Genomic DNA, 23,230 nt, shown 5'->3' with positions numbered 1-23,230 from the left:
ACGCAACCACACAGCCATCATGTGCACACACTGTGAGCACTAGAGGACATGCATGTGTGGGGTGAACGTGCTGTGTATGAACTAATGTATAGACTGTGCACATATTTTGTGAGCTACACATGCCTATGTGTATGTGAGCTCCACAAACACGAGTGTGAGAGCTGTGTGACCTCTATGCTCATGTGCGTGTGTCTACATGTAGCTGGTGCTGACTTTGTTCCTATTTTTCAGTGCAGTAAAGAGGTGGATCCCATTCCCATAGGTGACATTCATGGGTCCCAGAAAGCCACTGAGGGGCACTCAATCTCACCAGGGATGCCGTGTGTGTTCACAGAAATTATCTCTACACACGTGTTTCTGCTCACAGGTCACAAACATCTGTTATAAACCCACGTGGCCTGAGGGTGATACACCCCTTCCTGACTTGTTCACTAGGTGGCCACTCCAAGCAGTATAGGTGGTTCCCATTTCCTGGTCACCTAGGGACAGGAGAGAGGCATCCTTTTAAACCTCCCCCTCTACGGACACTAGTGGCGGGGGGGCCTCAGGTGGGCAGGGAGGGACAGTCTTGGACAGTAGATCATTCCAGGCTTCAGAGATGATGGGATAAGAAGTGGAGTCACCTAACCCCCACCATGGCAGATTAAAGGGAGGGGACAGCTAAGACTAGAAGGTCAGAATAGAAGGCCTGTTCAAAGGAAGGAGGTTCTGTGGCACCCACAGGCTAGGGACAGTGAGGGAGAATCTGCCTGGATACCAGACGAGGGACATCCTGCCAGGGGCACTGGAGAGACACCAGTAGGTGGGGGTGGATCGGGACACGCCGTGCAGCCTCTGCCACCTGACATCTGCTTATGGCTCTAGATTTCTTTATTAGGCAGCTGTTGCTGTCACATAAGAGAGCATACACACATGAGGAAAAGTCCTCGGAATCCTCAGCAGGACATGCCTGGCTCTCTGCTGAGCACTGGGCCCAGGTCTGAGCCTGACATCAGGAGAGGCGGGGTCTATAGGAAGCTCTGCGACAGGAGCTCCCTGTGGAATCATCTTGCCTCCTCTCAGTCCAAATACAGTTAGGGAGAATCCCTGCCCCTGCTCCACCCGACCCCACCCGACCCCAACCCATCCAGTCCTTAACAAGTCCCTTACTCAGGCACCTTTCAAGAAGGTGGCCACAGTTGGCTCTGCTGCTATAGCTGTATCCCATGCCCTCCTGAGCCAACTTGGGAAAAGAGCTCCAGTTAGGGAGGAGGTTGAGGGGCCCTGATGCCACATTTAGTCAGGTGCTTTGAGGAGGACACTGAGCCCTGCACCCTCTGAGACCTTCCCTAGCGCCCACAGCCAAAAGCCCATGGGATGAATGACAGCAGATAAGGTGGAGGTAAGAGCCACCCCAGCACCACGTGGCAGAAGGGACCTGACCTAAGGGCCCATCTTGCTTCAAGTGAGGCCTCTGCTCTGCCCGGGGCTGGTAGACAGAGGGGCCCTCGTCCTCCCGCCGTCCTGCTATGGAGCAGGTGGCTACGAGAGAAGAAAGCGTACTGACCGCTGGGCAGTTTAGGCCGCGGAGGAGCAGGCTTCTTCGGAGGCAGAGCGGGAGTGTCCTGTTTACTTTTAAAGGGGTCCTCTGAGAATCCTGCCCCTCCAAAGGAGGAGGTGAAAGGGCCAGAAGTTGGGGGCTGTAAGAGAGGACATGAAAAAGAGGCAAAAACATTGTTAAAACGGGGGCAGTGGACATCCACTGAGTCAACGCCCAAGTACAAGAGCCTGGCTAGGCCCCAACCCTCCAGGCTGTGCCACATGGTTTCCACTAGGACCCAGGGCCTCACAATCCCGCATATTCCTCCACTTGCAACAGTAGAGGTCCACTGGCCTGTGAGGACTCAGCTGGCCTGCAAGGGGCCAGGTAGCAAACAAAATGGGCAAAAGCACCCCAAAAGACTCATGTTGTGAGAAGGTTATCCTGACACATGTTTTCTGCCTGCAAGGGGATCTGGTCCTCCCTGACTCAGGGGTCCCCAGTTTACCACTCAGGTTCAGAGATGCTCACCCTCACACTGGCTGAGGAACTCCCAGGGCTACCACCAGTGACCAGCAGCTCCACGTGCTGGGTTGGACAGCAGCTGACCCTTCATGGTGCAGAGCTGCCCCCAGGCCCAATGGCCCCTCAGCCAGCAGCATGGAAACACTGTCTCCCGCAGGTTCCTATCACCTCTGACCCTCCTTGGTCTCCTCTACCGCCTCTAGCCCTGCTCTCAAACCCAAATTAGGCCACACTGCTGGCAACAGAGATGCATGGGTTCATGGGTGGGAAGGCAAGTAGATGATGGGTGGGTGGATATGTACATGAGTCAGTAACTCTGAATGACCCTGACACACAAGGTCAACTGCAGCACTCTTGGAGACCTAGAAGGTCTTTATTCTGGCCTCCCACAACCTAATTATTCCACTTCAACCCTTAGGCACTTCTATCCAACTCTGATGACGCCTATGGAGTCCCAATGGAGTTCCCGAACCCTCACCTTCAGGTCTCCATGCACACCTGGGTCTCCTGCTGGGGCAGCCAGCCCACCCAATCCACTAAGGGCCCCTCTCTTCTTCTTTGGAGTCTGACTGAACCTCACTCCACCTCTACAGCATTCCCTGACACTCCTTCCTGCCAAATGCTCCCACTCCACGTGCCATGAGATCTCACAGGGCACGTGTGACCACACCACACCACACCACACTGAGTGTCCCGGCCCCTTCCACCTACCGGGAGGCCTGAAGGCCAGCACAGCTGATGGGCAGCACACCTTAGACCACATGCGACTTTCCCATAAGCGCCAGCACAGTGCCAGGCATGACAAACCTCCGCCAACAGACAGACAGACGGATGAGTCACAGATGGCCGGCTCACTTGGATGACAGGTGAGGGGCCTCAGGCATCGCAAAGGAAGATGACTTTCTATAGGGGTGGGGGCAGGGACCACTTTTACTAAAACAGAAAATAATGAAAAAAGTAAAGCAAGGAGCTATATCACAATAAGAAACAAAAGGAAATTGGTGGAAATAAGCTAAGAATGCTAATGTGCTTCTCAAAGGACAAAGGAAAGGAGGCTTGTGGTGTTCTGGCTGGCATAGGGAAAGCTTTGGGAGCAGCACTTGTGATTCTGTCCCTAGTGGGCAGACCTAGGGGCAGAAGACAAAAAGGAACACAAAAGCACACTCTGGGACTTTCTTATATAATCTGGGCCCAAGAAATTATCAGAGAAGTCCCATACCACTTCCACTTTACCCAGAGGGAAATCAAGGCACAGAGAGGTGACACAACCTCAGCAGTAGAGTCAGGGTGGGAATTTCTGCTACCTATTGGGACTTGTGGGCTCTGTCCTGAGCATCTGGCACACACCTCCCCTCTAGTAGATCCGGGGCCATGTTCTAGGCACCCTACCTTCAGATCTTTGGGAGAGACACGCAGGCATGGAGAAGGCAGTGCAATGGCAGGTCCATGGCGAGAAAAGGGCTATCTCAGCCCTGCCACCTCCAAACCACAGCATGCCTCAGTTTGCTCATCTGTGACATAACAATGAAGTCAGGCCCTGGCTCACAGAGCTAAAGGCAAGAAGGTAATGTCAGCCAGGCAATGTGGCAGCGAAGACACACAGTGATCATTATGCCACAAACACAGGTACAGACACCCGTAAGAACCTACAAAGTCCCATCTGCTACCAATGCTTTATTTCTGCTGCTTTCCATTATCCACAGCTACAGATACTTTCCCAGAGGAAACTGCATGAGGTACGCAGTTTGGCGCCTGTCACTGGGAAGGAGGGCATGAGGGCAAAGGAGACAGAGAAGGTGGAGGGAGCGACTGCTGGTTTTCCATTCTTCCTACAGCCTTTGTATCGAGAGCTCAGATGATCCCCACAATTGTGTCAATGGGCAGGAACCAAATCCCTTTTCTGATTGCAGAGTTGGCATGAGGCCCTAGGAGGAATCTAGCCCTTGTCTTAGATGCTGGAAAGGCACAACCGTGGGAAAGGGGTGTAGAGCCAAAGCCCTCTGAACACACCCCCTCCAATGATAGGCACCCAGGTACCATGTCCACCAGTATCCACACAGACATCCCGACTTGAGTTTACCCTCAGTTGGGTGGACACCCAGGCCACTCTATAGCTGGTGCAACTTGTGGGTCTGCTTGCTCAGAGTTCACAACTTGTGAGCTCTGGGACACACTCACAGCTGTGGCCACCTAGCTGGGGACACTGAAGGCCACACAGCCCCTGTTCTGTTTAAACCTGAAGAGCAGCTGGCTCACTCCAATGGGAAACGCTTCCAGCTGTGTGTGCCACTTTTAATACCCAAAGATGTGTGTCACTTCCCACTCCTAATTTTCATGATTTCAAGTCTCCCCAAGTCACCTCCTTTGGGACTTGTTCCTACTTGGGCTGTGACTGCAGGGAAAGTCGCTAATTTTAGAAGGGTTTCAGTGAGAAACTGTTAGGTACTCTCTGGGCTGGGACTGAGTACAGTGTAAGAAAAAGACAAGACAGAAAAGCCTCTGTAAAAAGCAGCTCTGACAGACACATGTTTGGGGGCTCCAGTATACAGAATTTGTTAAAACAAGTTTGAACTTTTAAAACAACCCTAAATGTGATTGGGAATTACTACAAAACAACAAAAGTAGGCTCATGACCAGCTATTATCTTTCACAAGTGGTTTTTTTCATGGGGGATGGTGAACTCATGAAATTCAACTCTTGTTTTCATTCTCAGATGCTCCCTGATATCTATTTTGGGGCATTAATTTTTAAAGCAAGATAATGGAGTTTCTGATCAACGTGGTCTGGAAAAAATCTCTTCAGGTATTGGAGGGAATTCAGTTAACAGTCCAAAGAACCCTCTAAAGGAATCATCAACAGAGACACTTGATTCCAGGTAGAATTAAGAAAGATGCACTGCCTCCCCACCCCCTTCAGATGGAGAGAATCTGGCAATGTGAGAGAGAAAAAAAAAAAAAGCCCAAAAGAAAAAAAACACCTTCTTACCACCTTACTTTCATTTCCTTCAGCCTTTTATTTATATACACTATGTTGTTCTTGAAAAACAGAAAGAGAACCAAAAGGGAAAAACAGACCTCCAGGGTTAGGGCTCAGTGTTTAGCGGCACAGGTGACATGGCACCAGAACTAAAGGGATAGTGGAAACAAAACAAGAAGGGAGGGGACACATTTTCCATGGCCAGGCCAGTTCTGTCTCCCCAGTGCTGGGGATGGAAGGGATGATGACCCTGAAGTCCTGTGTTGTGTGTGTAAAGTCTGATGGTGCCCCCAAGAATAAGGAGAGAGGCGAAAGTTAAAAGAGGGAAAAACACTATGTTGATGGCACACGGGTGATTTGGTGATGGGAAGCCCATGGGGATTACAACTGAGATGGAAAAAGGCACAAAATGATGTAAAAATAAACTATTATATTATTTTTTAAAAAACAACAAAACAAAAAGAAGAGGGAAAAACACCTGCAGTCAGAATGGTGGGCTCTGAGGCCCTGGACAGACTGCCGGGGCAGACCCTTTAGTGGGATGCTTCTTGAAGCAGGGCCCTGGCTCACATCCTCATCCTTGTCCTCGCTCTGGCCACTGATGACTTAAGGGTATGCCGTCTTGTCTAGGAGCCAGCCTCCAGCAGGGAGAAGACCACTTATGAGGACTCAAGAATATACCAGAAACCCTTCGCTGGAGATTGCTGCCACCGTGTGGCTGAAGCTTTCTGATCACAGAGATTGGTTTTCTGTTGGCTTAATGGGAACAATGGACACAGGAGGAGTCTGACAGCCCTGGTGCCTCTGACCAACCCAGTCTCCACAGTCCAGGTTTCAGTCTCTCCCTACAAGGTGGAGGCTCCTTCTCCAGGCACTAACACTCCACCTCTGGCCAGAGTTGGATTCGCTACCTTGACAGTTTATGTTCACACCCTTCTTTGAAAGCCTAAACAGCATCTCAGATGTTTCTCGGAAGCTTCGCCACAATCACACATTGCTAACCACAGGCACGCAGCACCAAGATAATCACTTGTTCCTGAGGTTGAAGGAACAGAGCAGGAAGATGACTGGGGGGCAGGGGGAGGGGGTGGCTGCTGAGGCCCCGCATCTTCAGGCTCCCTTCCCCTCACTGCCTCCAGGCCCCATAGATCCCTCCCTGGTTGGCTATGAACCTCCCCAGCTAGGGAGGGGCTGTGTTCTGCTTCTGCCTCCCAGCCCCGCCCACCCACCAGCAACCTGGACCTCAATAAAGACATATGGAATGAATGAAAAAGTGGGCAGCATCTAAACAGATCAGTGTTCAGCAGTGGGGAAGTTCTAAGCCCAGATGGCACCTGATACTGCCTTCCTCAATTCTTAAGAGAAACTTTCCTGTTCAGTTAAAACTAAGGGATATTGAAAAGTACAATGAAGACAGCAGACCCTTCCACTACCTTACTCACCAGTCAACGCTTTAGATTTCAGAGCAGTTTCTTCTGGAATTTCTCACAGTAATGGATTTCTGATATTTCTTGACTTGCCATTTCAGAAAAATAAGTTGTTGCTACATCTAAGATTCCACCCTCAATCCACCTTCCACAAGTGTTCTCCCCAGAAATAACATTATGGAGCTACACTCAGTTTATGAAACTGGGATCAGGAAGATGTTGTCCAGTCCAACAGTGGATGTGACTGGTCCTCGAACAGCTCACTTGTATTCTTCCCTGAGCCTAGCCCACAGTCCCACATGTTCTCTCAGACTAACAGCTGCAGACACATGGGCCACTTTCTTGGGTGCCTCCTGCCTGCCAGCCGCAGCTGCACACCAGGCCTACACCCTACTCCCCTCCACGATCCTACGTGTCTAAACAACCTCCCCAGTCTGTTCAGTCACAGCGATGACCTCATTGCTTGAGAGCCAATCGCCATCAGACTCCATTGGACCCAAAGGACATCAGCGGAAGCAGGCAAAGAGAAATGGGTCCAGTCACACAGCCACAAGTGCATTCTAGACCTGCCCACAACCTCATGTGGGGAGGTATTTCAAACTGAAAGGTGGCGGGGAAATAAAAATGTGGCATAAACAGTTACACCTGGCAGCCCACAATAAGACCACGACAAAGGCACAAAGACACTGGCAGAGGTACAGATCCTCCATGGGAGGGGCTTTACCTTGGACATCTGGCTGAAGTCAGCAAAGCCCTCAGCACTACTGAAGGACCCACTTCCGAAGGGGTCTAATGTTCCAAAGGGACCTGCAAGCAGCACCAACAGAGGCAGTTACAGGCCAGTCACTCACATACCGCCTGGGGTAAGAGCAAGGGCAGCCCCTCTATACTCAACAACCCAATGCAGGAGAACAGGGCAGGTTGTGTTTCTTGGCCAGTGCATGTGAGTAAATGCCCTCAACAAGGGCTCCACTCTCAACCACTCTGGCTTGTACTTGATGCACACTTGGCCAGACAGTTTCTCACAGCCAGCTGGGAAAAGTCAAAGAACTCAGTGTTCTAAGGCAACATTGTTCAAGGTCACTAAAGGAGTGAAAAGTGCCCTGTGGAAGCACGAGGGGAGGCGTTAGGGGCAAGAAGCAGCCCACATGATTTCTGTGGGGAGGTCATTTATGACCCACCATCCATATGAATTATTTGGGAAGGTTTTTCACACCATGAGCCCCACACCACTTAAGTGGTGGGAAGGTCATATGTGGACAATGAACTCTTTCTCCTTTTATGGGGCGATTTGCCTTTACACACACCCACCTAGGATATCACACTCTGTAACCAAGAAGCGAAGTGCTAGGCAAGGCAGCAAAAGTCACATGGGGCCTGTTCCCAAGAGTGAGGAGGAGTCCACAATTGCTCTCTCCTTTAGAGCACAAGCCAGTACTCTAAGACAAACTTGGGATTCTTTTAAAGGGGAAAAAAAACCCAAAGATACAAATATTAAGTAGAGAACTAAAATCACCAAACTTCTTGGAAAAACACCAGCTCTTGTTTGGGAAAATAGGCGGCCAGTGGGTACTGATTTTGGCTTAACTGCCTCAGGTGAGGCTCCGGGTACCACTGACTAATAATAAAAACACTGAGGACACGTAGTGTGGTAGGTGAATGCTTATTAACTGGGCAGATACTTGCACTGCCAAGAGTTAGAATAAAAATAACCCATCATCTCACCTGATCCTTTTGAGGAGACACTGGAAGATGAGAAAGGATCACTGGATTCAAAGGGGTCGAGCTAAGTGAAAGGAGAAAGGAGAGTAAAAAATAGGTCATTTGTTCCATCATGTATTCATTTAACCACATTCTTGATGTCTCCATACCCCAGTGACAGTAAAATCCCAACAGATGGATGCTCCATTGGTTAACACCTGTAAATCCCAGACCAAAAAAAAAGGCAACCACCTGAGGGAGAACTGAAACTTGACAGTAGAAAACAGTACACGACTGAGTTGTTGGGGCCTTTCTGACGGCACAGGGGTTAAAGTCTCAGCACTGTCAAGCTATCACCAGCCACTGAAAACACGAGTTCTATCCCTGGCCAGGGAGCTGACCCACACAGCACAGCAGAACTCTCCTGTCTCACCTGCTGCTCCCTTCAGCAGTGTACTTAATCTACCTGCTCTTCCCCACTTCTGGTAAAAATACATCTTTAAAAAAAAGATTGAGTTGTTCACGTTAACAGGTAAAGTCTAAAAGTATAGGGCAGCTAAGACTCCAAGACTCCAATAATAAACTCATTGACTTTCTGTACTAAAGACCAGCAGATAGAATTGTGTGAAAGGACTTGGACATCTGGAAAAAGAGACAGAAAAGACGGGAGCTCCAGTTCCCTGATACATCTGTGTGTGGTGGGCAAACTCAGAGCAGCCTGCAGCCACGACCACAAGAATGAGATTGCAGATGTGTCCAAAGAGTCTGCAAAGTGAGTCTCACTAAGTTTTCTGCCTGCTGAGACAAAGCCATCCACTCTCTTTGGAGGAATACTACAGAATCTATTCTTCAAAACAGAGCACTTTCAGTGTATAGGATTTTTTCAACAGGCAGAGGACCAAAAAAAAGGATCCCCAAAAAGCAGGTTCTCAAAAAATGAAGCCAATCCCAAGATGATCAAGATACTAGAATTCTCAGGTGAAGGTAACCTTAAAGCAGTGTAAATGTGCTCAGTTAGGTGAAGGAAAATATGCTCAAATATGTTAAGTTAGGAGGCTTAACAGAGAAATAGAATCTATACGAAAGAGATAAATGGAAATTCTAAAACTGAGAAGTACAATACCTGGAATAAATACTTTACAAGGTTAGGTAAACAACAGAGAAAAGGTGAAATTAGGGCCCTCCCTGGTGGTACAATTGGTTAAAGTGCAGCATGACAGAGCTAGACACAGCCACTTCAGCAGGAGTTTGATTCCCATCCAGGGAGGTGACCCACATGGCACAGCAGACACTGCTCCCCTCAGCAGTGTTATTTTAGTCAGTCTTCCTGATATGCACTCTGACTCTGGTGAATCCTCTTACCACCCCTGAACCTCTGGCCTGTACCCTGAGTTCTGTATGCATAAAAAATAAATAAATCTTAAAAAAAAAAAATAAGGTGGGGAAAGAGATGTGTTAAGAACATGAAGGGAGGATATCAATCTGCCCTACTTATACACAAAAATTTTCTGTACAGTCACAAAGTAATTTTGGTTTGTTTGTTTTTTAACCCTATATTGACACCAATGTGACCCAGTCTGGTTAGCCTATCATTGTGCAGAACATGTGGTTTCTATTCTAGGGGACAAGTGTGCATGTCTGTCTTTATACCAGGTGCTGCCAGGCTGTAAATACGGGCTTCTCACTGCGTGACCAGGCCCTCGGCAGCAACCTGATACCCCATGTCACCATCAGCACTGTGCTCTAGGAATGGCAAAAGTGTGCTATGTGCTGTGCTATGTGGTGCTGTGTCCTGTGCTGTCCTTGTTGGAAGAGACAAAGTGGGACAGCAAAAGAACAAAAACCTGGTGTCATAAATTAAGTAATGGAGGTACAGAAAAGAACTGGATGAGACACTGCTTCATAGGACCACGTAGCCTTCACAGGAACTGGTGACCAATGATACCTAGGAACAGACATGGCTAATGACCCAGTTCCTGCACAGCCTCACGCAACACACAGGCCCATATCTGTCAAGCCAAATGAGCAATTAGACGGATGATTCCCTAAGTCACGGGGGAAGAGGAAGGGCTGCTTTTATCCAAGTGCCACTCATACCTTTATCCAAGTGGCCTCCATACCTTTTCAGTGTCACTCACCTTTGAAGGTAAGGATGGGTTTTTCGTGAATGGGTCTGAGGTAAATGGGTCATTCTTTGTCTGTTTCTTAAAGAAGTCTTCAGGGGCAGAGCCTCGGAATGGATCACTTTCTTTGAAAGGATCCCCTCCAAATGGATCTAGGTGTTTGAGGTAAAAAGGAAAAAATGCTCCATTAGTAAAGAATGTAACATTTAGTAAAATAACTGAATTTAAAAAAACATGTAACTGACCAATGCAATTTACATGATTTTACCTAGAAAAGGTAAAATAGTGATAGAAAGTAGAATCAGTGGATGCCAGGATGGAGGACTAGGAAACCATACAGGATAAGGGAAATGTTCGCAGTCCCACACACCTACACACATTTGTCAAAATATACCTCATTATACACTTAAATTAGGTAACTTTTGTTGTGCATAAATTATCCTTCTCAACAAAGAAGATTTTAAAAATAGCAAAAATAAACAATATGGATAAATCCATTGACAGCAGATTAATGGCCATCAGTGCACCTAGGGATGGATGAGGTTTCTTTTAAGGTGGTGGAATGTTCTGGAACTAGAGATGAGAGTTGCATAACATACTAAAATGTACTGAATGCTACTGCAAAGTATAATTTTAAATGGCTCATTATCTTTCCAATGCTGTTAATTTTACCTCAATAAAAACAAACAGGCAGCATAGTCCCCATACCTGACCCAGTGGGCTCCCTCCCCTTGCATGGGGAATGGGCACACAGTTACTGGAAGAAAGGGAAAGCCACTTAACCTGGAGGAAACAGGACTCTAGGATTTCATGCAAGGTGCTGGTCATTCTTCCCAATCTACGCTGCTACAATTCTGGATGTGGTAACAGAAGGTCCACCAAGTATGGATATCATTGATGCCATCACAGTGACACAGCAGGCACAAGGGATCTAAATTCCCCAGGCATGATCAAACAAGTGCCTAGTACCAGAAGCTTCTTTTGTATTTTTACTCACCGTGGTACAAGATAGGGAAAAAGGCACCAGACTGACCAGAAGGATGGTGTCACTAGCCGGTCCCTCAGAAACTAACCCCCTGAGCCATGTCATAAACCTGGGAAGAGGTTGAAAGGTATCTGTCCACTTCCCTCAACGTGAACAACTCTTAGCATAGGCTCTCTTACCTGCTGAAGCTGTCTGTTGTTCTGCAAAAGGGTCACTCTGGAATGGGTCACCTAGGTTAGAGAGAACATGAGCTGTATGACAGAAGAATTCTTGACGCCCCAGTGGCAGCACAGAAGCAGTATCAGCTGAGACACTGAAGGTGAAATGCAAGCACAGCTGGCTGCTCCCTGCAGACTGGCCAGGAAAGTGCAGCAGAGCCAGGACATACTCCCTCTGCGCTGGGTTTCACCAGTGTCTCAGCTGCCCTGCTCAGATGCCCCCTCCTCATCTGTATGCCATCCCTAGAAAACAAGCGTGTGGGGAGCTGCCTGTTTCACTTCCCAACCTAAGGTGATTCAACCCCAGTCAGCACTGGGAACAAGTCCCACTGGCCTCACCCAATCTCAGCATTTCTTCTGAAATACTGTTCTACTCTTGAAATAGAGAAAATTCTTCTTTGATATTCTTGACTTGTGTATGGCTCTAAAGGAAGCTCACAAAGTTGAGACCTGAGATGTTATGGCAAACTTTTGCTTACTGGGCACTTTCATAATCTTCAGTCATATCATCTGTCTTCTCAACTCTTTGGGATGAATAGGAAGAATTCCTGTTCAGGGTAAATCCAGCCTTAATAGGGCAGCATGTGGATTTGGAGCCTACCCTTCCAGGTATCTCAGTGCCTCAGATCTTTTGTTAATTGGGGTAAGGCAGAAAACACAAGAGGTTAAGCTCAAATTCCTTTCCTCCACTACTTCAGATGGTGTCACTACTGACTATGCTAAACAGTACCCTTCCCATTTGCAAGGGGGTTCCCACAACTGAAATACCTTTGAAAGGATCAGCTCCTTTGAATGGGTCAGATTTGAAGGGATCTTCAGCTTGGAAAGGATCTGGATGCAATTCTTGTGTATTGTTGCTAAATAACAAGGCCTTATTTTTGAAAGGATCATCCTGTAATTTTGTGAAGAGAAAGCATAGGGGTTTTATTATTTCAGATATAAAACACAGTACAGAATTCTATACCTAACTCATACTTTCCTTTTAAGTGAAACTAAAAGTTTTTTTTAAAAAAATCATTGAAGAAATGTGAGTTTTAGCTAGTAATCATGCATCAACACTGCTACATATGATGTTTTCAATGAGGAGGCTGGATCTGGGACAGGCTGGAGATTCTCTGCACTATGCCTGCACTTTTTCTAAAAATTTGACACTCTTCTAAAAGAAAAGTTTATTTAAAATCATTGAGTGGGGCCCTCCCTGGTGGCGCAATGGGTTAGAGCATAGCACTGCAAGCGAGCCGCAGCCGCTTCAGTGAGAGTTCAATCCCTGGTCATGGAGGTGACCCACATGGTGCAGCAGACCTCTCCTGACTGGCCCACTGCTCCCCTCAGCAGTGTACTTCGTTGATCTGCCTGTTCTGCTCCCCACTCTGTCTCTGGTGAAGTCACTCACCACCTCTGCACCTCTGGCTTGTACCCCAGCTCTGTATGAATAAATAAATCTAAAAAAAAATAATCAGCTTCATTAAAAAAAAAATCATTGAGTGGAAGCAGCCCAAATGTCCATCAGTAGATGAGTGGATAAAGAGTTATGGTATTAAGAGTAGTGCATCATCTAATATTTTGGTCACCAACTAGACCTATCTCATGCATAGCGGTGACACTCTATGACATTCACACACAACCCATTTCTCAGAACATATCCCCATAATTAATCAATGCATGACTATATATTGGGGGTATTATTTAGCCTCAAAAAGGAAGGCATTTCTGATACATGCTAAACATGAATGAACCTTGAGGACATTGTGCTGAAATATGTCAGACCCACAAGGATGAATACTGCATGATGATCTCTCTAAAGGAATGGTATTCTTAGAGACAGAAAGTAGAATGACGAGTGCCAGGGGATAAAGGGGAATGTGTAATGGAAAGAAGAGAAATTTCTGGAGTTTAGTTGTACAAAATGCTAATGAACTTAGCACTACTGAACTATGTACTTAAAAATGGTTAAGAAACATTAAATTATAACAGTTGAGATGGTAAATTCTATGTTTTATGTATTTTACCATAATTAATTTTTTTTCTAATCACTGAATCAGAAAAAAGGTATTGTTTTTGGAATTTTCAAAAAAAAGAATGTGTAAGGAGCCACCCAGAAATTGTAGCACAGACCTCATTCAAAGGTGTGGCTACCCTCAACCACCTTCACATCTTGAGTATATACCTAGTGGGCATTTAAACAAGCACCATTTCCACACCAAGAAGCACGCTGGCTCTTTACATCCTGGGAGGAAACAAGAACTAATGCAGTTAGAGTCACTAGAGCATATTCAATACTTTGCATTTTTTTTTAAGAGCACTTATTTCTAGAAACAAACAAGTATATCTAAAGCAGAAAGAAAAAAAAATTGCTTCTGAAGAGCACATGTTTATAGTGGAAAAGGCTGAGAGAGGGGGCTGGCAATATGCACAGGAACAATGTACTTGGTTTAGCAATCCCAACTCTATTTTGGTGACTAGAGACACACCCTTAGTGAAAACATGAAGATTTCTGTGACTTTGACACACAAGAGCACAACACCCTTAAATGAGCCAAGTCCGGCAGACATGTGAGCATGCTGGGCCAGGTAAGTGCATCCATTATTCCAACTGACCAGAACTAAGTAAGAAAAGACGTGGGGCTTTGCAAAATATAGGGACAATGGTGACAGCAATGACACCAAAATTATCAAAGGAAGATTCCTGCTAAAGCCTTGGCAGACCCAGGCTACCCACTTGGAAGAGCAAGACAGTGCTCAGGTGCTGAGCTGACAGGAAGAAGGGACCAACACCCCTGCCCTTGGATCATTACAGGTTTTTCTTACCTGGGAAAAATTGTCTGGATACTCCAACCACAGGGTTCCCCAAGGGGGGAACTGAGCCGGGTTCTTAGGCAAGTAGGTGCAGGTTTCCAAGCTCTGCACCCCCAGCTGGCATGGACAGCACAAGGATCACAAGATGCAGGTGCCCAACAAGCATCCGATGGGGCTCTTGGACACAGATAAGTGTGACTCAGAAGCCTGATCTAAGGAAGCTGGGAGACCAAAGTGGGAACGAAACCCCTCACACTGCATAGGGAGGCAGCTGCATGGTTCCAGAAGGAGGACAGAGAGAGAGAACAATCTGGACAAAGCAGTATATTAAGAATGATGGCTTGGCCGTAGAATAAAAGCTCCTACTACTTAATTGGTGTGGATTTACAAAATGGTTGTGTTTTGTATTTATTTGTTTATTAATGTTTTCAATTATCACTGGAAGACTACTAAACAGCAGAAGACAAGGGCAGAGAAGAGAATGATCCTGGGGCTTGGGCCATAAGCCACCTGAGCTGAATCATTAATGGGTCTGCGATCTCTCGGGAGCAACTGTTTGCCTGAGGAGGAAACCATTCCCCCCTACAAAGGTGAAGCCCAAGAAGACCCCAGCAGGGTTCATGTTGTCAGCTGTGGTTTGATGCCATTTCATAATCAGAGCAGAAAATTAGATTTTTCACCACTGATGCTACAGTGCTACGATCCACTGGCCACTTCTCAGGGAAAACTGAGCAGTCTGCCAGGCTCACACCAGCACAGGTTGGGAGGATACATTCCTCAGCAGTGCTAAAACACCTTCAACAGCAAGTTCAGTGACCAGTCTTATGGTCTGCACTTCCCAGAAAATAGATATGAACTGCCTGGAAGGGAGTCATCTGTTGACAGTCCTTCACCCCAGAAGAGTAAGGGGCAGGGGCAAATTGGGAACCCAAGTTCGGGGGGCGGGGGGGGGGGAGAGCCATGGCTGTGAACTTCTGCCATTTCTGGGGTGTAATTAATCCCATAGTGGCTGACTTCAAGTTACACAAACTTACAAAATTTTGATTTATTAATGAGTCCTGGAGAGTTGACAACACCAGCTCCTGCAGGCCCCAGGGGTCAGACATGATGGATAACCCAATCTTTCCTGATGAGCCCTCCATTAGGCATAAGTCAGTCTGAGATGACTTAACTTCTCCTCTCTGACATGAGTTGATTAGGTTACTGTCATCAAGGGCAAGAGGCCAGTATTCTCACTTCAGATGAAAGGAGAGGAATATAGGTGGATTTAACAATTCTGTGATACTTGGACAAAATAACACCACATGAGCAAAGCACTAAACGGAGTAACTTTGGTAAAATTGTCCAGCTTTAGAAGGCTTGAGAAGCACCTCTGTAATTGTACTGGCCCATCCCTTTCACCCCCCTCTCTGGAGCAGTCTTGAAATGTTCAGGAGTAAACAAAGAGCCCTCTTTAATGCGTTTATTAAGAAATGGAAACAAATCCCAAAAAGATGCTTTTAAACACTGTATTTATACAGGATATAGTTTGACTGAGTGTGAATTTTATGTAGCATATCTGACATCAACATCCCAAGATGATTGACTATCATGTAAACTTTGCCCACTTATGAGACAATTAAAACAATGGAGGTAAAGGGGTGTCATGGGCCACTTTGGATTTGCCACTTTACTGCCAACTTTTATCCAAGGAAACCAAGTATATCAAAACCTGCAGCAGGGCTTGAAGGTGAGGTACTCATGAACAAGGAGGGACAGGGAGGAAGAGTAACCAAGGAAGATGAGACAAGGAAAGTCTGCTGAGAAACTGAGACACACCACAATAGCCAGACAGCAAGTGCATTCCTGCCTCACACTATTCATGAGAAACTAATATTCACAGTCTATGCTTAGATGTAGAGCTGCCAAAGAGTCCCAGAATGGACATGGAAACCTCCACAGACCCCAAAATCGGAGTGGGTATTTGAAAGGCAGAGGGAAGCAGCAGGAGGCAGGTGAGAACACCCACAATGCCTTTAAAGTTGTTTGGAAAACATAAGCTTCCTTTCATGGGGTTGAGCACTTGGCTACTGAAGAAAGAAACATGTCAAGGAATGAACATAAAGGGCCATAAAGTCTTATTAAGAGAGAGACATTAAGACAGCAAAAGATGTCCAAAAGCACACAGACTGGAAGCAGGAGGTGGGCTCATAAAAGGCTCCCCGGTGGCAGAGCAGACACTGAGAGGCAGAGGAGACAGAGCCAGCCGAACTGTCAAAGCAGAGCACAAAAAGATCCATAGAGAAACAACATACCCCATCAGTTCCCTCAACACCATGAGATGCGCTCTCAGCATCCAGACTGAACTGGAAATGGCATGAGTCAGGGTTTAGGCTGCCATGGCAGACCCTGGCAGGGACAGGGACATGTGGCTGACACCAGCTGCCTGTCCATGGTTCCAGAGCCCACTAACACCTAACAGACCCCAGTCCCTCAGATCTCATCAGGACCACTAGGATCATGGAGTATGAAACAAAGTGCTTAATATAACTAAATTTCAGGAGAGAAGCCAATTCATAGGTGAACCAGCAAACCGCAGAAGGTCTCTCACTTCTTGTTCTTTATGGATACATCTGATTTCCAAGGTGCCCTAACAGTAAATACAAACACATTCTCCCGGTCCCTTAGGTAGCAGGATGTGGGGTTTCACAATGTATGAAGAGACCGATCCAACTCTGATTAGATTTTAACTAGCCCTCTGTTAGACAGAAATGGCAATAAAACAGATTTTTACCAAATATTTGGCCCTCCCCTGGCTTTGCCCAGATGCCAGGCTGAAGGGACGATGGGGACATACAGAGCAGCAGAAAAAAAACAAAAACCCTGCACCTGGACAAAACTGAGGGTGGCAGGGACGAACTCTGGGAGGCAGGGGACTCTCTGTTCACAACCTGAGACTTAATCCAGGACTAGGACACGTTTATTCGACCTTTACCATGGCTCCAAAACCGACCCTGTCTGTCAAGGAGACTCCCTCGCTCAGGTCAGCTAGGTTGGTCAGGCTGGCGCCTCGGGCTCCATCAAGCGCCTGGTCAAACTGTTCCTGGGCTTCCTGGTGGCTGTCATGAAGCTGGGAGAGTTTGCTTCTTGCCTGCACAACAGAAATATGGACAAAAATCACATGAGGTTTCAGGAAAATGCGTTAGGCAGGACATTTTTCTCTCTTTCTACCTAACCCCCAACAATTCACATGAAGAACTGAATTACTCATGCACAGTCCTATATCACTACATCTGTGATAAGTGAGATGGTTCATGAACAGTCCTATATCACTACATCTGTGATAAGTGAGATGGTTCATGAACCAAGAGTAGATCCTTCTCATGGCCTGAGGGAGGCACACACCCAAATAAGCACTTGTTGACTTGGAACAAAAACAGGTCAGAGGAAAGATCCAGACAGTCCATCTGTTCAAAATGATATCTACTGTCACCTTCTTTCATGGGGTTTTCATTATCCCGTTTGCTCCTCCTCATTCCTGAGGAGGGAAGGAAGGCCAGGGGAAGGAAAACTGTGAAGTCAAGTAGACCCTGGCACACGTCTGTCTGCTACAAACTGTGTGATTTCAGGATAGTGACCTAACCTCTGTTTCCTCCTCTCCAAATTGGAGCATTGGGTATTATGGGTAATATCCAACTGCAGATTGCAAATTCACAAACACAGAAATGATAAACAGTAGTTCTTATTACTATCAATAACATATACTTAGGTTTTGGCTTCTATCCACATTTACAAACACTAAAGGCTGGGAGGGTAAAGAATTATGAGAATTCTATAGAGAGTAATTAACAAAAGAGCACATTAGAAAATAATACATCCTTGAATGTTGCACACTTGTCTGTAAACTGGCAAGAACAAAGAGATAGATTCAGCCAAACAAGGCTACATGAGTAGCCATTTCAATACTGCCAACAGCAAACATCACATCTACCCTGCAGAGGGGGACAACCAACAGCCAGCAAGGAGTCACTCCATATATGCAATCAGGAAAAGAGCCCTCCCTCTGCTCATGAACAGTGGGAGGCAAAATGGTTGGTCCAGCCTGAAGAACTGGACCAGGGCACCATACACTTTACAGGGGGGGCCTCCTCGATGTGCCAGCTCTACAACCCTCACTTGTGCAAGGACCAAGCTAGCAATAGCTGGTAACATAATGTGACATGCACTTAGGTGGGGAGATAAAAAGGTCAGCAAGGCAAAGTCAGTAAGATACTGGAACACTCACTGAGGGGTTCTCTGGTGCTCCCCTCCAGAAGACAGCTGTCATGAAGAGAGCCTAACATAAATGCGGTAGGTGGCAGTAAAGGAACAAGCATCTGCAGAACACACTCAAGCCTGCCAGTCACACACAGAAATGTGACAGCTCACAGTGGCACTACACTGGGCAAAAAAGCCCAGAAGAGCCTATTCTGCAGTTGGTCACAGCAGCCCACCCCTGTGGATACCTGGTTGATTTCATCTTGTGTGGACTTGAGGGACTTGATGATGGTTTCCAGTTGGACCTTCCCAGCCTGGATACTTTGCTCCAGTTGTGTCTCCTCCTGCTGCAGCCGGTTCAGCTCCGATTTGGCCCGGTTTAGGTCATCTTCCTGGGACTTGAGGTCAGATTCCTGAGACTGAATCTGGGTCTTCAATGAGGAGATCTGAAATAAGATGGAAGGTAACTGTAAGGACTCTTGAAAGGAGCTAATCCAGGAGACAGACACCCGATACCTGGTTTCCTTACTAGGCCCAAACTCCACATCCAAAACAAAGACAGAAAGGCCCTTCCTCGTGGTACAACGGGTTAAAGTACAGCACTATGATGCTATCTGCAGCCACTGCAGCACAAGTTCAATTCCTGGCAGGGAGCTGACCCACATGGTGTGGCAGACTTCTCCTGTCCTGCCTGCTGCTCCCCTCACAGTATATTTCAGTCAGTCTGTCTGATCTGCTCCCCTCTGTCTCTCACCCACCCTGCACCTCTAGCCTGTACCCTAGTTCTTGTATGCATTAAGAAAAAAAAAAGAGACAGAAATGCCAAGGCAGACATGTTTGCCCCTGTGTAACCAAGCAATCACTTGGAATATGGAGGTGTGTGACAAGGGGGATAAACAATCCCCAAAGGCTGGGTATCCTATGAGAGGCCTCAGAGGAGACATATGCGGCTGCAGCCTTCCTGGTTTGTGACCAACAGGAAGACATCACATGAGCAAGTCAGAGGAGAGTGGCATCCTGGCCCATGTGCTAAGAGGCTCAAGTTAGGGTGTAGGGAAGTGTCACACACAGGTTTGTGAGGACCCAGGCTATTAACATTTACACTCAGTGGGTGAGGCTAAGGTCAGGTCACAAATGCTTGAATGCTTTTCCAAACGACACATTCAGGAAATATTTAACCAGTAGACTGTCTGGGCCTCCTAAGTGGAGAGCAGCTTAGAGAGCGCCGACTCACCATCTGGGTCTCGTCCTGGCACTTCTGCCTGACATCACTGAGCATGTCACGGAGCTTGGCCTTCTGCTGGTCCATTTCATCCAGGCGATCTTGGGCATCCTGTTTCTGAGCTTCCAGCTCTTGCAAACTGCTTGTTTCCCGGTCTAGATCATTTTGTAATTCCTAAGGAAGGTAGCATGAATTCACTTGAAAATGCAGAAGATGGGGCGCATCCAAGACTACACGATCACAACCAGGGCAGGAGCCTACAAACCCCAACCCCACTCTGAAGTCAGACCAGCATCCTGCACACACCTGCCACATGTGTGTGTAGCTCAGCCTGGCAGCCTGGGCTCAATCTCTCACCAAATCTTTCAGCAAATAGTCAGTGATGGTCTGAGAGACCAGGGGCTAGGAAGGTGGGGTAGATACCCAACAGCAGAAACACACCTCCTCCACCTGCTTTGAGATCTCAAGTGACCTGTGGCCAGTGGTGGCATAGTAAGAGGCATTAGCCAAATACAGATGAACTGGAATGAGCAGCACTGAGTGACAGCACAGGAGCTGTTAGTGGGAATCACAGGGACCTGGGAGACTAAATACTGGAAAGGCAAAGAAGATCCCCAAGGAAGCACTACTTAGAATGAACCCACAGGATGAGGAGGAGGCAATCGGGAGGAAAGAAGCCCTGAGGGGGGGAGCAGGGGCATAAGAAGGGTCAGGGTGTCACCCTCTAACCAGAACACGGGCAAACAAGATGAAGGCAGCAGAGGCCATGCTGCTGACTAAGCCAAAGAGACTGCTCTGGTTTCTGCAGTGGGTATCTCCTGTAAGCCATTCAAGTAGAGGGGTATCACATACGGGTGTCCACTGTTGAAGCTTCCCCAAGTATAGCCACTAAGGACAGCATAGGTCTCCCTGAACTGTTGGACCTCTAGGAAAAGATCCCAGAGGGGTACATGTAGAAGGCCTTAGTGAGCAAAAGCAGTACACAATGCAATTTCCATTAGGAGGGGCTGGCTGGGAATCAACGCACAACCCACAGTGAATGTGAAGGTCCTGGGGTTAAGTGAAGATAGGGCAGTGAGTCTATGGCGGCTGATGCTATTTCAGAAAAATCAGAAGAAGGTGCAGGGTCTCCCTCTCCCTACAAAAACATATCAGCTCCCTCCTCTCGTGACAGCAAATGCAACTTTGGGAGCTGAATTCTCTGTTCCTCAATCTGCTTGTCTCAACCTTTCACTTGAGGAATGGATCTCAAGTCTGACAAGTTTAGGGGAGGTAACAGGATGTGTGAAAGGGGAGTTGGTGGCAGAGATGTGGTAAGGACAAGAGATGGGTGAGGAAGAGATGAAGGAGGTAGGCAGGTCGGGTCTAATGTGTACATCTGGACCTCATTCTGTAATAGAGAAGAAACCATCTAAGAGTCCCATAGGGAAAAGGATCTGCCAGTGTGGTTTAGAAGGGCACAGGGGGTGGGGAGGTATGTTAGTGCAATAAGAAATAATCCAGGTGGGCCCTCCCTGATGGCAAAGGGGGTTAGAGCACAGCGCTGTGGATCTATCCACAGCTGCTGCAGCCTGAATTCAATCTCCAGCCAGGGAGCTGACCCACATGGCGCAGCAGACCTCTCCTGTTTCGCCCACTGCTCCCCTCAGTAGTGCATTTCAGTGGATCCGCCTCTCTACTCCCCATTCTGTCCTTGGTGAATTTTCTCACTCTCCCCTACCCCACACCTCTGGCCTGTACCCCAGTTCTTGTATGCATAAATAAAAAAATCTTAAAAAAAAAAAAAAAGATAGCCCAGTTAACAGACCTGATGCAATTGCCACTAGAATCCCAGCTGGGCTCTGCACAGAAACTGACAAGCATAGTCCAAAATTCATAAAGAAATGCAAGGGACTCAAAACAATCTTGAAAAAGAAGACCTAAGCTCAAAGGCTCATACTTCAAGTTCAAAACCCATTACAAAGGTAAAGTCATCAAGACAGTGTGGTACTGGTTACATAAGGACATACAGATCAATGGGTCAGAACTGGGAGTCCAGAAATACACACACACATCTATAGCCAACTGATTTTCCAGAGAGTGTCAAGACTATTTAGGGAGAAAGAACAGAACAGCTTCTTGCTGGATCTCCACATGCAGAAGAATGAGGTCTCGACCCCTTCCTTACCACCATATACAAAAGTGAGCCCTAAAAAGATCACAGACCCAAGTGTAAATACTACAAGTATAAAAAGCCCCACAAGAAAACATGGTGTAAAGCTTTGTTGTCCTGGATTTGGCAACAGGTTCCTATGTATGATGACAAAAGAAAGAGCAAGAAGAAAGTGAACTTTACCAAAATTTAAAAATACTGTGCTTCATCAATAAAGTGAAAAGAGAAGCCACAGATGAAATACAATTATTTCCAAATCATATATCGGATAGGGGAATTATCTAGAAAATAAAAAGAACTCTCATAAATCAGCTATAAAAAGACAAATAACAGGGGGCCTCCCTGGTGGAGCAAGGGGTTAAGTCTCAGCACTATGAAGCCTTCGGCAGTCACTGCAGCATAAGTTTGATCCCATGCCCTCCAGGGAGCTGACCCACATGGCACAGCACACCTCTCCTGTCCCACCCACTGCTCCCCTCAGCAATGTATTTCAGTCAATCTGCCTGTTCTGCTCCCCACTCTGTCTCTGGTAAATCTTCTCATCCCCTGCACCTCCGGCCTGTACCCCAGTGCTTGTATGCATAAATAAATCTTTAAAAAAAGAAAAAGACAACTAAAAAGTGGACAAAGAAAGTGACTTTTCTCCAAAAAGATAAACAAATGGCTAACTGATATACAAAAAGATACTCAATATCACTAGGAAAAGTACTAGGGACAATGAAATACCACATTACAGCCACCAGAAAGGCTGCAATAAAAAAAAATAGCAAGTGGTGGCGAGGACGTGGAACACTAGAACCCTCGTGCATTGTAGGTATGAATGTAAGATGATGCAGCCACTTTTTAAAAACAGTGTGATGGTCCCTCAAAAGGTAAAGAAATAAGAGCTAGCATGTGGCTTCAAACATAGGTAGATACCAAGAGAAATAAACCTTACATTAATGTTCATAGGGGCATTACTTAATACAGACAAAAAGCAGAACCACCCAATATTTATTAATGAATGAATAAACACAATGTGGTCCATCCAAATGGTGGAATATCACTGTCATAAAAAGGAATAAAGTTCTAACATCATGCAGTGTGTATGAACCTCGAGAACATCGTATTGAATGAGAGACCAGACACAGGGTGACCAACTGAGTGATCTATTGATAAGAAATGTCTACAATAGGCATATTCATACACAGCAGAGAGAAAAGGTTAGAAGGGTTTGAGGAGAAGATGGGAAGTGACTGCAGTGGGGATGAGTTTCTTTTTAATTAGATGGAATATGCTGGAACTAAAAAGAGCTGATGGTTAAGCAACATAATAAATTATGTTAAAAATCACCAAATGGCCCACCTAAAAA

The 23,230-nt window shown here is 46.7% G+C and overlaps 1 protein-coding gene across 13 annotated transcripts in view; it reads right to left on the bottom strand.

Moving 5' to 3' along the window:
* The window catches only part of EPS15L1 (epidermal growth factor receptor pathway substrate 15-like 1), a 77,598-nt gene that overhangs the window by 13,371 nt on the left and 40,997 nt on the right, over window positions 1–23,230 (bottom strand). For 4 of the 13 annotated variants that reach the window (XM_012729065.1, XM_012729068.1, XM_012729070.1 and 1 more), the window contains exons 14-22: window positions 19,740–19,901; window positions 18,754–18,951; window positions 17,238–17,399; window positions 12,243–12,366; window positions 11,436–11,486; window positions 10,287–10,423; window positions 8,173–8,233; window positions 7,172–7,254; window positions 1,547–1,679 (exon numbers count right to left, since the gene is read on the bottom strand). In XM_012729065.1, coding sequence (XP_012584519.1) covers window positions 1,547–1,679; window positions 7,172–7,254; window positions 8,173–8,233; window positions 10,287–10,423; window positions 11,436–11,486; window positions 12,243–12,366; window positions 17,238–17,399; window positions 18,754–18,951; window positions 19,740–19,901 — 1,111 coding nt within the window. The remainder of the gene's footprint in view (window positions 1–1,546; window positions 1,680–7,171; window positions 7,255–8,172; window positions 8,234–10,286; window positions 10,424–11,435; window positions 11,487–12,242; window positions 12,367–17,237; window positions 17,400–18,753; window positions 18,952–19,739; window positions 19,902–23,230) is intronic. The other 9 variants (XM_012729066.1, XM_004688648.2, XM_012729069.1 and 6 more) reach the window with 4 other exon arrangements.

The sequence above is a fragment of the Condylura cristata genome, unplaced genomic scaffold, assembly GCF_000260355.1.
Source record: "Condylura cristata isolate star-nosed mole 26May11 unplaced genomic scaffold, ConCri1.0 scaffold00024, whole genome shotgun sequence".
Taxonomy (NCBI): Eukaryota; Metazoa; Chordata; class Mammalia; order Eulipotyphla; family Talpidae; genus Condylura; species Condylura cristata.
The sequence above is the reverse complement of the archived record's forward strand: the minus strand, read 5'-3'. Positions and strand labels throughout refer to the sequence as shown.